Source organism: Oncorhynchus mykiss, chromosome 20, assembly GCF_013265735.2.
Source record: "Oncorhynchus mykiss isolate Arlee chromosome 20, USDA_OmykA_1.1, whole genome shotgun sequence".
NCBI classification, from domain to species: domain Eukaryota; kingdom Metazoa; phylum Chordata; class Actinopteri; order Salmoniformes; family Salmonidae; genus Oncorhynchus; species Oncorhynchus mykiss.
The window spans coordinates 18,946,121-18,964,466 of NC_048584.1; the positions used below are offsets into that span (position 1 = coordinate 18,946,121).

Consider the following 18,346-nt stretch of genomic DNA (forward strand, 5'->3'; position numbering starts at 1 on the left):
CACTAGGTCACCCCGTGTGGTTCTCTGATTTTTGCTCACCGTTCTTGTGATCATTTTGACCCCACGGGGTGAGATCTTGCGTGGAGCCCCAGATCGAGGGAGATTATCAGTGGTCTTGTATGTCTTCCATTTCCTAATAATTGCTCCCACAGTTGATTTCTTCAAACCAAGCTGCTTACCTATTGCAAATTCAGTCTTCCCAGCCTGGTGCAGGTCTACAATTTTGTTTCTGGTGTCCTTTGACAGCTCTTTGGTCTTGGCCATAGTGGAGTTTGTGACTGTGAGGTTGTGGACAGGTGTCTTTTATACTGATAACAAGTTCAAACAGGTGCCATTAATACAGGTAATGAATGAGTTGAGGATAGAGGAGCCTCTTAAAGAAGTTACAGGTCTGTGAGAGCCAGAAATCTTGCTTGTTTATAGGTGACCAAATACTTATTTTCCACCATAATTTGCAAATAAATGTATTAAAAAAATCCTACAATGTGATTTTCTGGATTTTTTTTCTAATTTTGGCAGTCATAGTTGAAGTGTACCTATGATGAAAATGACAGTGGGAGAACTTGCACAATTGGTGGCTGACTAAATACTTTTTTGCCCCACTGTAGTTATTGTTATAGATTGTTATTTTACTGCTGCTCTTTTACTACTTATTACTTTTATTTATTCCTCTTTAAACTGCATTGTTGGTTAGGGGCTTGTAAGTAAGCATTTCACTGTAAGGTGTTGTATTCGGCGCAATCCTTAGAAAAATGCCCTGTCTTAGGTCAGTTAGGATCACCACTTTATTTTAAGAATGTGAAATGTCAGAATAGTAGATGATTTAATTCAGCTTTTATTTATTTCATCACATTCCCAGTGGGTCAGAAGTTTAGATGCTACCAAATACTAATTGAGTGTATTTCCTTTAAAATTGTTTAACTTGGGCCAAACGTTTCGGGTAGCCTTCCACAAGCTTCCCACAATAAGTCGGGTGGATTTTGGCCCATTCCTCATGACAGAGCTGATGTAACAGAGTCTGGTTTGTAGGCTTCCTTGCACACGCACACTCAGTTCTGCCAACAAATATTCCATAGGATTGAGGTCAGGGCTTTGTGATGGCCACTCCAATACCTTGACTTTGTTGTCCTTAAACCATTTTGCCACAACTTCATTGTCCATTTGGAAGACCAATTTGCGACCAAGCTTAGACTTCCTCACTGGCTTCAATTTATCCACATAATTCTCCTTGCTCATGCCATCTATTTTGTGTACTGCACCAGACCCTCCTGCAGCAAAGCACCCACACAACATGCCACCCCCGTGCTTCATGGTTGGGATGGTTTTCAGCTTGCAAGCATCCCCCTTTTCCTCCAAACATAATGATGGTCATTATGGCCAAACAGTTCTATTTTTGTTTCATCAGACCAGAGGACATTTCTCCCAAAAGTATGATCTTCGTCCCCATGTGCAATTGCAAACCGTAGTCTGGCTTTTTGATGGCGGTTTTGGAGGAGTGCCTTCTTCCTTGCCTTTCAGGTTATGTCGATATAGGACTCGTTTTACTGTGGATATAGACACTTTGTACCCGTTTCCTCCAGCATCTTCACAAGGTCCTTTGCTGTGGTTCTGTGATTGAGTTGGACTTTTTGCACCAAATTAACGTTCATCTCTTGGAGACAGAACGCGTCTCCTTCCTGAACGGTATGACGGCTGCGCGGTCCCATGGCGCTTATACTTGCGTACTATTGTTTGTACAGATGAACGTGGTACCTTCAGGCATTTCGAAATTCCTCCCAAGGATGAACCAGACTTGTGGAGGTCTACAATTTCTGGTCTGATTTCTTTTGATTTTCCCATGATGTTAAGCAAAGAGGCACTGCAATTGAAGGTAGGCCATGAAATACATCCACAGGTACACCTCCAATTGACTCAAATGATGTCCATTAGCCTATCAGACGCTTCTAAAGCCATGACATTTTCTGGAATTTCCCAAGCTGTTTAAAGGCAGTCAATTTAGTGTATGTAAACTTCTGACCCACTGGAATTGAGATACAGTGAATTATAAGTGAAATAATCTGTCTAAACAATTGCTGGAAATATTACTTGTCATGCACAAAGTAGATGTCCTAACCGACTTGCCAAAACTATAGTTTGCTAACAAGAAATGTGTGGAGTGGCTGAAAAACGAGTTTTAATTACGTCAACCTAAGTGTTTGTAAACTTCCGATTTCAACTGTATACTACAGACACTTAGACTCCAACCCCTAATCTAACCTATTAAGGGGGCTAAACCCTCCTGAACACGCTGTGCTCCAGTCTAACCTAATATTTACAGTGGGCCTACTAAATTAACTCAGGCTTTTCTAGGTCCGTATCCTTTAATTGTTCAGCCTACTTTGCCTACCTTGTTTCTGGTGCCAGCTCCTTTTCCACTGATTTGGACTCCGTAGTTCCATTGTAAATTGTGGTGAACCCCGATCGCAGCACCAACTGTTAGGTTCGAAATAAACATAGTAAAAACTCACCGACGACCAGTAAAGCTCAAACCAAGTTTATTCACCCACTGGGTCACACAGCTGCATAAGAAAAACATGTTTACACAAGCACATATATTTATAACTTCCTCCTATGCCGAGTCTCCTCACACGTCTGGAGAGCCAATACATCTGTTGCTAGGCAGGAAGTTAAGTGATATGGGTAATAAACTTCTCCCTACATGTGACCTGACCTCGGCCCCCATTATGCACTAATCAACAGCTATCCACCCTTATCAGTGACCGAAAGCATGTGATTGCTTTTCCCCTTACTTAGTAACATTCCAAGACCCTGGCCCACATCCAACCTCCACAATATACATTCCTCCTACACATATCCATTAACTTCTGGTGTAGCAAGTATTTCAAATTACAACCAAACAACTGAAACCAGACTGTGGCCCTTCTCTCCACTGGATACCTAATATCTAACAATAACGTTCTGACAGAATGTAAACTCTGCATTCTCCTAACAAGACTAAGCATGTTTCATATTCATGTTTTGAAGTCAGAATGCATCAAAGTTCTTGAAAATATGCCTAAAATATGCCAATTTCAAAACACGAAATTTCAGTGAAACTGTGGTATTTTTCAAATGAAAATCTAAAAATCAAGATATCAGTTCATCTCCATGCAATTTTAAAAACAATGCAGCTATTGGAGTAAACCTATTTTGGGTTAGGACAAGTAACTATAGCATGAGTAAGGGCAAACTTCATGTTAAGCTTGCACACTTTAATTGAACAAGACAAAAAATAAAATGCGTGTCTTATCAACCCCGGCAAGTAGGTCGGCATACTCATTAATCTCATACTTAATTAATCTCATTAATCATACTCACAGTCATTAATCTGATTGGTTGAGTATGCGGACACTGATTTTGTGGCAATTAGTGACAATCCCATTTCAGGGGGGTCATAGGTACAAGTGAAAATGGCCGAGTAAAGGTTACGCTTCATTTGAGATACCTGTATTGGTTTAAAAACAGCATTATTGTGGAAATTAATACACCCACTATAACACAATGCTTGCAACATTCTAAATATTTAACATTCATGGATTTAATTTGGACAATTCAGTAGGAATATATCCTATTCTACAAGAATGCTCTTGCTCAATCAAGATCTTGCTACCCCAAAAGTAAAAAAATAATTAAAAGTGTAGGCCTCTGAGGTGAACTCAGGACTGTAATCAAGTAACACTGCCGTTACATCCCTCGGGCACATTTCAGGTGTGCCCTACTCTGTTGGATCTTGGATGCCCATTTCAAAATAGTCCCCTACCCCCTATGCATGTGTAGATTATATACTTTTTTACCTGCAATACTAGGATTCAGAACTGTGGACAGCATATAACCAATTTACACGATTGGTTAATCATGAACTGGACCATCATTACCATGTAGGAGAATCTAGATGCTCTAACACACGCTGGTCCCAAAAATCGCTCCAAGTCAAGTCACTTGATATTTGCAGATCTGTACGGTCTCGTTAGCTATAAGCAGTGCAATGGTAAAGCTTCCACCATTTTGCTTTACACCTTACAGATCTGCAGAGATGAAGGGTTACAGAGCCAAGGGGTTAGGGGGCGATTTGGGAACATCCACTGATTACATCTCCATTCTCCAGCTTCCTTTTGTAGATAGACCCCATTGAGTGATCATAACTCAACCAGACCTCACTACATTGTAGTCTATGACCTACAGGTAGTGGACAAAAAAACAGAGAACTGCATAAATTGGGGACAGTAAGTATGCCAGCAAAAGTATGCCAGCAATTTCCTCATGAAAGAGGTGCATTCCTTCAACAGTATTCCAGACTCTTTTCAACCAGTATTCCAGACTATTCAACCGTGCATAATTTATAGACCCTGAAATTCTCCACTTATTTTAGTTTTAGTTCCAAGAGGTAAATCATCCCCTACATTGCAATCTCCTTCCAGAAATCACAAAGCCTGGATAAGGGTTTACATATTAGCTAACCACATATATCAACCTCATGCCTGACTGTGTACATTCACAACGTTGCATGCAACCTTAGGTTGCTTCATGCAGCAGGACTGAAAAATAAAATCAGCCTGGAACGGGACCAGTATATTCACACGGTACTTGTCACAATCACCACATCTTGCTAATAACCACTGGTGATCCAGTTTGGGGGTAATCAATAGTCCAAACTGGTTAGATGTTGTCCATGGAGCTGAACCTCCATTTAACTACTAGAAAACACTTATGGGACGGTTTCGGAGACTCATTTGTTTAATATTTATTTATTTTACCTTTATTTAACTAGGCAAGTCAGTTATGAACAAATTCTGATTTACAATGACGGCCTAGGAACAGTGGGTTAACTGCCTTGTTCAGGAGCAGAATGACAGATCTTTACCTTGTCACCTCAGGAATTCGATCTACCTCTAACCACTAGGCTACCTGCCGCCCCCTCTTTAAGCCTAGTCCTGGACTAACAAGCACTCGCAATGGAAATTCTCCACGGAAATCACTTATTCCAGGACTAAGCTTTATCTGGGTCTGGAAAACCGGCAATATACACTGAATGTACAAAACATTAAGGGCACCTGCTCTTTCCATGACAGTGACCAGGTGAAAGCTATGATCCCTTATTTAATCCACTTTAAAATCAGTGTAGATGGAGGGGAGATGACTGGTTAAAGAAGGATGTTTAAGCCTTGAGACATGGATTGTATGTGAGGGTGAATGGGCATGAAAAAGGATTCAAGAGCTTTTTAAAAGGGTATGTGAGTTGGTGCCAGGTGCACCGTTATGTCAAAATGCTGTGTTTGTCACGCTAAACACTTTCCCATGTGTATCAACAACGGTCCACCAGCCAAAGGACATTCAGCCAACCTGACAACTGTGGGACGCATTGGAGTTAACATGGGCCAGCATCCCTGTCAAACGTTTGACACCTTGTAGAGTCCATTCACCGACAAAATTACAATGGAGGCCTATTGGGGGGGGACTATGTTAGGACAGTGTTCCTAATGTTTGGTATGCTCAGTGTATGTCCTCTTCTAAACCTAAAAGAAAAACAACCAATAGGTATATCAAATCTTTATTAAATCTTAAAAGTGAAACAATTTCATTTGAATCTGTTACTTATTCCATTCATCTGTGCAATCCATTCCATTTGTGTGTCTTCCTTTACAAATCCATCCTGTCACGATTACATAGCTCTGGAATAAATTTGTCAAAGTCAAAAAGTTAGATTAAATTACCTGAAATGAGACTTCAATACAACTTACAGCCATTAGCAATGTGACATCAAAACACTTGCTCCACGTCCTGACTGCGACTAAATGGAATTGTAGTCCTGCAGGACATACCAGTTAGCAATTTTTTCCCCAAATGATCTGAGAATCCAGATTTTTATTGGTTTACCTCTAAAAGAGTACGGCCACAGACACATGAACACGGATTAAAACCATATATGATGTACTACATCATTGTCAAGTCAAATGTATTGGAATTTTGTGTCGAGTATTTTGGATGGAGCCAGTGCTTTTTCAATGGGAGTCATCTGTTCCCAAATGAATGACAACGGAGATGATTGTCTGCCCAAAAAATGAATAACTGAACACAACTTTCCAATGAACTCGTCTGAAAACAGTTGATTTGAACTGTACTTTTGTAAGTCATTTACAATTTCAGTGTTCATGTGTCTGTACAAAGCAGACACATTGTGCTTTTCATTTGAAAGACAATTATTTTCATTGTTATTCATCCGGGAACAGATGACTTTCATTTAGGGCTGACCCCATTTGGTCGATCAAGAGTTCAGTTGAGCAGTGGAAAATATATATTTTACGCCACACAAGACACCTGCCTGATTCACACCTGTCTCAGTAGACTCCTCCATTGTGGCGGCCACATGGATGACCGTATCACCAGCAGTACATTTACCATATAAATTCTAATCTAAAATGTCTGTTTGGTTAAGGTTATTTCTGTTAATGCATTCAAATCATATGACAATCTTACCATTGTCAATGTAGGAGTGGACATGTTTGCAGAACGCACAACCTAGGCTACATTTGTGAGAAACAAGTTTTGGTTTATTTCATTCCATTTATGAGTTGTCAATTTATTAAATTGTCTTTTGTTTGGAGTGCTCCCATCAACCTTGACTAAGAACACACCTGATTACACATAGAACTAGGCCTAGGATTAGTTTTACTGGGGGTAATTATGTGCACAAGCACAAAACGTCAGTAATTTGTACATGGCAAGAGTAACAATTCCAGACAGAATAACCAACTCCAAGGTCCTCTGATAATAGTAGTCCCGTGCGAATCGACATCCCAGTGTTTTGAGAGAAATGTCTGTTTGACAGGTTTTGCTGACATTTCAGGCACGAAAACAAGAACTGATTAGATAAATTGAACGAAGTGCTGCGCATAGGCTATATATGAAGGGCCTACATGGATCAACTTCAACAGTGAATACTTTTGTTCATATGTTTTGTGTAAATAAATTGAATATTGCGAAATGCATCAGTTAAATATTGCGCCCTTGATTGATAGCAAAGCAGCATACAACTGACCTATACGTTTGGAAATGATAAAGTTCACTTTTGCAACGCATCTCAAGTGCACTGTTTAGCTCACATCTGAAGGCTGGGGGGGAATTCAATTGCGGATCGCTACAATATCATAATGTTTATGATCACACTTCAATTCAAATATTATAGCGACACTGTACCTAAGATGGTTTGGTATGGTTTAGAAACTTGGGAACCAAGCTCGTATTTTCAGTAACCTGACTTAAATGTATACAGCGCAATCGAAAGTATTCCGACCCCTTCCTTTTTTCCATATTTTCTTACGTTACAGCCTTATTCTAAATTGGATTGAATAAAATAAAAATCTACACACAAATACCCCATAATGACAAAGCGAAAACAGGTTTGTTTTCAGGTAGTCTGGGCCAGGTAAAATGGCGGACTGAACAGCGGTGCGGATCGCTTCAAGAAAAAAGAAGAAGAAAAAAAGTCTGACTAAATTTTAGCACTTCAACTCCATATACTCATGGGTCTTCAATCTGGATAACACCACAAAAAATAAATTAGGCTAGACACATTTATAAACCAATATTACCAAAAAACAAAACATCCAAACATGACGGAGTAAACAGAGAGCCCAACCCCAAACGAAAATGTGTCTGACGGACACAGACGATTTATGATTTTCACCACCGGGAATGGCAAGGGTGGAAACCAATCTGTTAAAGTCGATAAATGATCAACTTGGCATACTTGAATGAGTCCGTAAAGATATAAAAAAAGAATTGAAGGCAAGCTTCGCGATGAGTGACGAAAAAGCTGCGACAACGGAGAAACAAACAAGCTAAAACGTGAGTCAATAAGATTGAAATGGAGGTTAACTTAAAAAGGAGAAAATGTTTCTGCGAGAAGCCTTACTTGACATACAGACTAGATCTATCAGAGAATCTGGTACTTACTGGTATCAAACCAAATGAGAGCGAAGATCCTGAAATTGTGGTGAAATCATTCTGACAGCGCTACAGATCCCAGGCGATCCTGTCGACAAAATCCAACTCGAACATGTACACCGTTTGGACAGAGGATGAGCGCCCAATCGTTGGCAGATTTGCATTCTTCAAAGATAAAATGGTTAAAAAACTGGGTGAAAGACTCGCTAGCACGAAAATAGGCACGAATGATCCGTACCAGAAGGAAATTGCAGAACAGCGCAAAGAGAATAGATATATTTTTTTTAAACACAAAAAAAAACTTCCAGCTCTCCTATAAACTGATTATTGATAACTAAATGTTCCGAGACACCAAGACTATCCTAGCTATCCTAAATATGACTAAGTTCCCATAGAGAAGTCAAAAAATGGAACACCCAATAATATCCATGTTAGGGATTGTAATATCAAAATAAAATACAACAATTGAAAAATAAATAAACCACAACTACACCACAAGACAGAGAATGCTGTAAAATAATTAGTATTCCACTTTCTATTTATAGTATTTTATAATTAGATAAGACAGCATCAGAAGGGTAACAAAATAATACATCCTAAAATATAAGGAACTGGAACACAAAAGTACTAATTGTAGGGATAAAAACACAGCAAACAGAAGACACAGTATGTGGGTATGTGCGGTTGAATTTTGATAGTGGTGTGTGTTTTTGTGTTTGGAAAAAATGTGGCTTTGAGTGAGAAAAAAAAGTGGATGCAAATCCCAGAGCCCATGTTTGTCTGCGAGCAGGGGTTGTGAGATCACTTTCAATTTTGTGCAGATATGGGATATACATTTAATAATAAATTAATATATTTTGATTTATTGTCCTATCATGACAAAACAGTCCAACCCTATACCCCCAACTGTTTTATGGGCCTACTGTAAGTAGCCTATACTCAGCCAAAACAGAAAGATAAATGTGGTCAGAGACCCACTAAAGCATCACCAGCCCCTTGACTGCGCCCTTAAACAGCTTGGAAATTTCCAGAAAATTAAGTCATGGCTTTAGAAGCTTCTGATAGGCTAATTGACATCATTTGAGTCAATTGGAGGTGTCCCTATGGATGAATTTCAAGGCCTACCTTCAAACTTAGTGCCTCTTTGCTTGACATCGTGGGAAAATCAAAAGATATCAGCCAAGACCTTAGAAAGTCTGGTTCATCCTTGGGAGCAATTTCCAAAACGCCTGAAGGTACCACGTTCATCTGTGCAAACAATAGTACACAAGTATAAACACCATCGGACATCGCAGCCGTCATACCGCTCAGGAATGAGAGGCATTCTGTCTCCTAGAGATGAACGTACTTTGGTGTGAAAAGTGCAAATCAATCCCAGAACAGCAAAAGGAACTTGTGAAGATGCTGAAGAAACAGGTACAAAAGAATCTACAGCGGGGCAAAAAAGTATTTAGTCAGCCACCAAGTGTGCAAGTTCTCCCACTTAAAAAGATGAGGCCTGTAATTTATCATATGAATTTATTTGCAAATTATGGTGGAAAATAAGTATTTGGTCAATAACAAAAGTGTCTCAATACTTTGTCATATACCCTTTGTTGGCAATGACAGAGGTCAAACGTTTTCTGTAAGTCTTCACAAGGATTTCACACACTGTTGCTGGTATTTTGGCCCATTCCTCCATGCAGATCTCCTCTATAGCAGTGATGTTTTCGGGATGTTGCTGGGCAACACAGACTTTCAACTCCCTCCAAAGATTTTCTATGGGGTTGAGATCTTGAGACTGGCTAGGCCACTCCAGGATCTTGAAATGCTTCTTACGAAGCCACTCCTTCGTTGCCCGGGCGGTGTGTTTGGGATCATTGTCATGCTGAAAGACCCAGCCACGTTTAATCTTCAATGCCCTTGCTGATGGTAGGCTTTGTTACTTTGGTCCCAGCTCTCTGCAGGTCATTCACTAGGTCACCCCGTGTGGTTCTGGGATTTTTCCTCACCGTTCTTGTGATCATTTTGACCCCACGGGGTGAGATCTTGCGTGGAGCCCCAGATCGAGGGAGATTATCAGTGGTCTTGTATGTCTTCCATTTCCTAATAATTGCTCCCACAGTTGATTTCTTCAAACCAAGCTGCTTACCTATTGCAGATTCAGTCTTCCCAGCCTGGTGCAGGTCTACAATTTTGTTTCTGGTGTCCTTTGACAGCTCTTTGGTCTTGGCCATAGTGGAGTTTGTGACTGTGAGGTTGTGGACAGGTGTCTTTTATACTGATAACAAGTTCAAACAGGTGCCATTAATAAAGGTAACGAGTGGAGGACAGAGGAGCCTCTTAAAGAAGAAGTTACAGGTCTGTGAGAGCCAGAAATCTTGCTTGTTTGTAGGTGACCAAATACTTATTTTCCACCATAATTTGCAAATAAATTCATTAAAAATCCTACAATGTGATTTTCTGGATTTTTTCCCCTTCATTTTGTCTGTCATGGTTGAAGTGTACCTATGATAAAAATTACAAGCCTCTCATATTTTTAAGTGGGAGAACTTGCACAATTGGTGGCTGACTAAATACTTTTTTGCCCCACTGTAGATACACAGTAAAATGAGCCCTTTGTCGAAACAACCTGAAAGGCTACTTAGCAAGGAAGCAAGCAAGCCACTGCGCCAAAACCGCCAAAAAAAAGCCAGACTACGGTTTACAACTGCATATGGGGGCAAAGATGGTACTTTTTGGTCCTAATTGACCTAAGACGGGGAATTTTTACTAGGATTAAATGTCAAGAAATGTGAAAAACTGAGTTTAAATGTATTTGGCTAAGGTGTATGTAAACATCTGACTTCAACTGCATACAAATAAAGATATGGACGATACGGTGCTGGTGGAAAGCTATGGCTGGCAACAACACCTGACTCCGTACTTCAGGCCGCTGCCACAGATCAAGCAGTACCAGCACTTATTTGGCCTGAATGCCAAGCTGGAGGAAACCTGGCACCACCACTATGGTGAAGCGTGGTGGTGGCAGCATCATGCAGTGGGGATGGTTTTCAGCAGCAAGGACTGGTAGACTAGTCCAGGTGGAGGGAAAGATGAACGGAGCAAAGTACAGAGATCCTTGATGAAAACCTTCTCCAGAGTGCTCAGGACCTCAGACTGGGGAGAAGGTTCACCTTCCAACAAGACAACGACCCTAAGCACACAGCCAAGACAACACAGGAGTGGCTTCGGGACAAGTCTGAATGTCCTTGAGTGGTCCAGCCAGAGCCTGAACCTGAACCCGATATAACACCTCTGGAGAGACCTGAAAATAGCTGCGCAGCGACGCTCCCCAGCCAACCTGACAGAGCTTGAGGATTTGCAGAGAAGAATGGGAGAAACTCCAAATACAGGTGTGCTAAGCTTGTAGAGTCATACCGAAGAACACTCAAGGCTGTAATCGCTGCCAAAGGTGCTTCAACAAAGTACAGAGTAAAAGGGTCTGAATACTTATGTAAAACATTTTTTTTTTAAATACAAAATGAAATATCACAACAAAAAATCTATAAACCCATTTTGCTTTATCATTATAGGGTACTGTGTATAAATTGATGAATGGAAAAAACAGGGCCTCCCGGGTGGCGCAGTGGTTAAGGGCGCTGTACTGCAGCGCCAGCTGTGCCATCAGAGTCCCTGGGTTTGCGCCCAGGCTCTGTCGTAACCGGCCGCGACCGGGAGGTCCGTGGGGCGACGCACAATTGGCCTAGCGTCGTCCGGGTTAGGGACGAGTTGATGGATAGAGAGAAAGAGACTGCGAGGGAGTGTTTGCGAGTTCACTGATTTAAAGCAACAATATTCGAGTGATGGGCTGTTTTAAAACTCTTACCATGATGAGATACGTAGGTCTACGTGCATTGTGAACTGCGCTCCATATTGAGATGGGCTGTCGGTCCCCACCTTGAGCATCATTTCATCACGCAGAGGCCGTAGAGAAGCTATATTTAGACGTTGCATATAATTTAACAGTTCCATTTCACGCCATGCTGTTCATGTAAAGGTATAATTTACCAGTTTCTCGCAGCTATTTATCCCGGGAAAAGGGAATTGTTTTGGATGGTAAATCTCAGTAGGCAGGGTTCCCTCCATTCAACTGTAGGCTGTAACCCCCCCCCCAAAGAAAAAACATGATAGAAATGTTCCATTTGAATAATACCTGCTCGCAGTCTCTCATTTTCTTGACGACACGTCTCCAGTTCTTGCTGAAGTAGCACATAGTTTGCACACCCTGCAAGAAAATCAATAGACAGATTGAGAATTCTGTGACTACTTGGCCAGTGGTTACAAAGTGCATTGATGGCTTTTTGGGAATAAACTTAGTCTTCCCATCTGTGGCGTAAGGCCGGTAGAGTGACCCTGAGGGACCAGTACCAACAACCGTGTTTCACATGGGTTCCGTCTCAAAAAAAAGTGCATGGAAAGTGAATATGGAAGGTGCGTCCCAATTACTAAATGTAAACAACTGGAGACACCGTGTCATTTTTGGAGACATGTTATTGACATGGCAGCATTGCTATTGTACAAGAATGCTAAAATATTTGTATCTGGAATTTGTCTTTCAGCATCAGTAGGACACACCTGACTCTCCGCCACCAGTCATATAAAAGAGAACTGTCTAATGCCTCCCATCAAAAAGAGCTGGCCCAATCCAGCACAGGTTACACCTGAAGCATGAGGACTTGCAGCGAGTGGTGAACTTCAACTACGCATAGGATAATGGAATAGTATTGCCAGGACGCCACCCAGGTGGAATGGGAATTAGAATGTTTGTGCTGTTCTAATAACCAATTTCTGTGTTCATGCAAGTGGCTGACTGTACAAATCAACTATCAGTACAAATGAAGTTGTTTTGAGAACTTAAGATTTCTCAGTTAAGGTCTCAGCTTAGAGAGAAGCCTTGTGAGGTGTTGGTCTGTCACGTTATGAAACAGTATTGGTTGGTCACATGAAACAAAATGGTAATGATTAATTATGCTAAATCATGCAAATATAACTTGTCTTTATATATGGCTACACACAGACAACTGTTGGGACTGCCGCAGGAGAGCTCCCGATTGAGATGTGTACAATAAAACTGTGAAGGACCTCGGCGTTACTCTGGACCCCGATCTCTCTTTTGACGAACATATCAAGACTGTTTCAAGGACAGCTTTTTTCCATCTACGTAACATTGCAAAAATCTGAAACTGTCCAAAAATGCAGAAAAATGAATCCATGCTTGTGCTACTTCTAGGTTAGACTACTGCAATGCTCTACTTTCCGGCTTCCCGGATAAAGTACTAAATAAACTTCAGTTAGTGCTAAATACGGCTACTAGAATCCTGACTAGAACCAAACAATTTGATCATATTACTCCAGTGCTAGCCTCCCTATACTGGCTTCCTGTTAAGGCAAAGGCTGATTTCAAGGTTTTACTGCTAACCTACAAAGCATTACATGGGCTTGCTCCTACCTCTCTCTGATTTGGTCCTGCCGTACATACCTACACGTACGCTACGGTCACAAGACCCAGGCCTCCTAATTCTCCCTAGAATTTCTAAGCAAACAGCTGGATGCAGGGCTTTCTCCTACAGAGCTCCATTTTTATGGAATGGTCTGCCTACCCATGTGAGAGACGCAAACTCGGTCTCAACCTTTAAGTCTTTACTGAATACTCATCTCTTCAGCGGGTCATAGTGTAGTCTGGCCCAGGAGTTTGAAGGTGAACGGAAAGGCTCTGGAGCAACGAACCGCCCTTGCCGTCTCTGCTTGGACGGTTCCCCTCTTTCCACTGGGATTCTCTGACTCTAACCCTATTACAGGGGCCGAGTCACTGGCTTACTGGTGCTCTTTCATGCCGTCCCTAGGAGGGGTGCGTCACTTGAATGGGTTGAGTCACTGAGGTGATCTTCCTGTCTGGGTTGGCACACCCCCCTTGGGTTGTGCCGTGGCGGAGATCTTCGTGGGCTATACTCGGCCTCGTCTCAGGATGATAAGTTGGTGGTTGAAAATATCCCTCTAGTGGTGGGGGGGCTGTGCTTTGGCAAAGTGGGTGGGGTTATATCCTTCCTGTTTGGCCCTGTCCAGGGGTATCATCGGATGGGGCCACAGTGTCTCCTGACCCCTCCTGTCTCAGCCTCCAGTATTTATGCTGCAGTAGTTTGTGTGTCGGGGGGCTAGGGTCAGTCTGTTATATCTGGAGTACTTCTGTCTTATCCGGTGTCCTGTGTGAATTTAAGTATGCTCTCTCTAATTCTCTCTCGGAGGACCTGAGCCCTTGGACCATGCCTCAGGACTACCTGGCATGATGACTCCTTGCTGTCCCTAGTCCACCTGGCCGTGCTGCTGCTCAAGTTTCAACTGTTCTGCCTGCGGCTATGGAATCCTGACCTGTTCACCGGACGTGCTACCTGTCCCAGATCTATTATTTGACCATGCTGGTCATTTATGAACATTTGAACATCTTGGCCATGTTCTGTTATAATCTCCACCTGGCACAGCCAGAAGAGGACTGGCCACCTCTCATAGCCCGATTCCTCTCTAGGTTTCGGCCTTTCTAGAGAGTTTTACCTAGCCAACGTGCTTCAACACCTGCATTGCTTGCTGTTTGGGGTTTTAGGCTGGGTTTCTGTACAGCACTTTGAGATATCAGCTGATGTACGAAGGGCTATATAAATACATTTGATTTGTAATATGGTGCATTGAGTTGGTTGGAACCCATCCAGCTCGCTGACGAACAGTGACTCATTTAAGATAGACTGAGTGTCCGTGTAAGAACTTTTCCACAACACAGGACAAACACTTTGGTGGCAAGCTGCTGCCATCCCATGTGACAAAGGCAGCAGTGTGGAGTCTCTACAAGGAATCGATGACAACACTTGGTATGTAAACCATTTTAGCTGTTTCACTAACTGTGGGGCAAAACAATTAACTTATTTAACCTCTCTTGGGTAGGGGGCAGTATTTTGAAGTTTGGATGACAAACATGCCCAAAGTAAACTGCCTGTTACTCAGGCCCAGAAGCTAGGATATGTAAATGCATGGCTCCTGCAACTTTTTTGCTAAATAATCTAATTTAACCTACTTTATGGCACTTTTTACAACAAACGTTTATTTCTAATACAAGATTGTAACTTTTTATATGAAAATGCCGAGTAATAAGCGACCAAAGGACAATAAACCCACAGCGGAGGCCTACTCCCCACTAAACAACGAGACAGACATGGCGGGAGGCACATGCAACAACATGACACTTACAGAACTTACCCGGGCTTTGGGGGAGCTACGTGTTGCTATGGCTGAGGATCTTAAGGCCACTATTGCTGAACTGGACACCAAAATCGAGAGCATCATTCGAACGGTCGCGTCGCATGGCCAGAGTATTGTGGACCTTGAGAAAGCTTCTGAATTCAACGCTGGTAGGATCGACGAGTTAGAGAAGCTATGCACGTCATTGCAGGATACTGTGCAGAGGCTTTCTGTGAAAGTGGTGGACCTGGAGGGCCGATCCAGATGTAATAACCTTCGCGTTGTTGGTCTGGCAGAGGGGGTAGAGGCGGGCTCTCGCCCCACCGACTTCTTCGCCAAGCTATTGAAGGATGCAATGGGATCGGATGTTTTGGATTCGGATCCCCAGCTGGACCGCGCACATCGCTCCCTTGTCCCAGTGCCTGGACCGGGCAAACGTCCTCACCCAGTAATCATCTGTTGTCACAGTTTCAAGACCAAGGATCTTATCCTGCGTGAAGCTCGAATGAGGGGCAACCTGTCACATAAAGGGCATCCATTCCGTGTCTATGAGGATTATGCGCCCGATGTGGCAAAGCATCGCGCCGACTACAGAGATGTAAATGACCAAACTCTACAAACTCCATCTTCGCCCAGCCTTACTCTTCCCTGCAAGACTAAGAATTACCCCGCCTTCCGGTGAGAAGATTTGGCTCTCCTCGGTTTTGGACGCAGAGAAGTTTATCCGGGGATATACACCAATCCCCCGTACAGGTTAGAGTGCCATGTTAGGGTCTGCTCATGGACTCGAATCCATACTATACCATATTGGGTGAAAACGTATTAAACGGGCTCAACAAGGGTTACCGAACATGTAAGACGCTGAGCAGACCAATGGATGGCGGTCAGAGCTCTCAATTAACGTTACATTCACTTTCATCCCGGCTGTGCTCAGAGCGATGCATATTTTTTACTTCCAGGTTTGATCACTGACACCTTCGGACGGATATACTTATATTCCCCCACTTTTGTTTTGTTTCGTTATTTATTTTACAATCCTTACATTATTCTTACTACCATACCATTTATTTATTGCTTGCAGGGGACTGGGGGTGATGGTTGGGAGGGGGCAGACACCTGGCTAGCAGGTTGATGTTTTGTGCCGTTCTGCCTTTGTCTGGCCGTGGGCCTCTCTCCCGACTAGAGTCCCACCAGCCCTCTGTAGTGCTTATGTCTGTGTAGGTGTGCGTACATATAATTACTATTTGTACTTTATTACTATTTTCTCTTAGCATTTTAGTATTATGTATGTGTATATTTTAAATCAGTGTAGATTGTTATTCTGGGGTATGAATGTTTGTATGTGTATATGTGCATATGGATGTATATACATATTCTTTAAATATATATTTTTATATATGATTTGTTTGTGTGGGTATGTATACATACATGTATATGTGTATCTGTATGTATGTATGTATGTATGTATGTATGTATGTATGTATGTATGTATGTATGTATGTATGTATGTATGTATGTATGTATGTATGTATGTATGTATGTATGTATGTATGTATGTATGTATGTATGTATGTATGTATGTATGTATGTATGTATGTATGTATGTATGTATGTATGTATGTATGTATGTATGTATGTATGTATGTATGTATGTATGTATGTATGTATGTATGTATGTATGTATGTATGTATGTATGTATGTATGTATGTATGTATGTATGTATGTATGTATGTATGTATGTATGTATGTATGTATGTATGTATGTATGTATGTATGTATGTATGTATGTATGTATGTATGTATGTATGTATGTATATATATATATATATATATATATATATATATATATATATATATATATATATATATATATATATATATATATATATATATATATATTTTTTTTTTATTTAAACATGTTTTTTTTATGGGGGGAAAGTTTAATTTAACAAATCCTTGTTCCGATCTCCTGACCCACAGTATGTAAAGGTACGGCTGACTATGTCGGTTGCGGATGGTTTATTTTTTGACCGGCAGTGCTTAGCAATATAATCTTGAGGCTATATCTTGCTTATCTCTGGGATTGACCCAGGATGACGCTTAAATGTGCAATATGTTTAAGTTGCAACTTATTCTGTTTAGGTTTATTAGATGCTAACTGAACACTTTATTCGCGGGAGCCTCCTCAGTTCATATGTTAGTAGAAGTTCTAGGATAGTGAGAGGTGAACGTATAGTTGGGATTTTATTTTTGTTTTACCTCTTGTTCGAGGTCGCGCCGTGCTTTTTTGGCATCGGCCAGACAATGTGTTTATTATTTTTATTTATCCTTTTTTTTCTCTCCTGTTTGTACATGCCTGTTAAATGTGGGTTGATGGGGGGGGGGTAAGTGTTGGGGAAATTAGGGGAACAGGGTGGGAAGTAAAGGTGCTTGCAGGGGGGGAGGGGTGGGTTGGATACTGCTCAGGTGTAGGTGCTACATATGCTGATCGTGATGGTTTGGTGCGCTTTCTTACCTTTTTATCAAGTTACATGGTATGCAGGCCACCATAGGAACTACAAACGAGAGGAGGGCGGGGCTTACATTCACTTCCTGGAATGTCAAGGGTTTAAACGAACCAATTAAGAGAGGCAAGGTCCTAGCCCACTTGAAAACACTCCGTCTGATATTATAGTTTTGCAAGAAACCCATCTGAAGAATAACTCTCATAGCAGACTTAAGTGTAGGTGGGTGGGGCAAGTGTATCACTCTAACTTCTCTGCCAAAACCAGAGGCACAGCGATTCTGGTACGGAAAGGAATTCCCTTTCTACATAAAACCACCATTGCGGATAAAGAGGGTCGGTATGTGATCGCAATAGGAGAAATCCACTCTACCTCAGTAACTCTACTAAATATCTATGGGCCAAACATTGACAACCCCTCTTTTCTCAAAAGAGTCCTTGCCCTGATTCCAGATATCTCCCATACTAACCTGGTCATTGGAGATGACCTTAACTGTGTGCTAGACCAATATTTGGATAGATCCTCAACCCGGCGAACCCCTACCTCCTATTCAAGCGAATTCTTGAATACCTACATAAAAAATTCAAACTTATTTGATATATGGAGGATCGCT

At 41.6% G+C, this 18,346-nt stretch overlaps 1 protein-coding gene across 6 annotated transcripts in view; it reads right to left on the reverse strand.

Annotated features, from left to right (window-relative positions):
* The window catches only part of LOC110499157 (dnaJ homolog subfamily C member 7), a 113,798-nt gene that overhangs the window by 56,051 nt on the left and 39,401 nt on the right, over window positions 1–18,346 (reverse strand). For 5 of the 6 annotated variants that reach the window (XM_036955924.1, XM_036955920.1, XM_036955917.1 and 2 more), the window contains exon 7: window positions 12,158–12,229. Coding sequence is in view for 5 of the 6 variants with exons in the window: in XM_036955920.1 (XP_036811815.1) it covers window positions 12,158–12,229 (72 nt within the window). In the remaining variant the exon portion in view is untranslated. Of the gene's footprint in view, window positions 1–5,571; window positions 5,709–12,157; window positions 12,230–18,346 lie in introns of those variants that run through there. The other variant, XM_036955921.1, reaches the window with a different exon arrangement.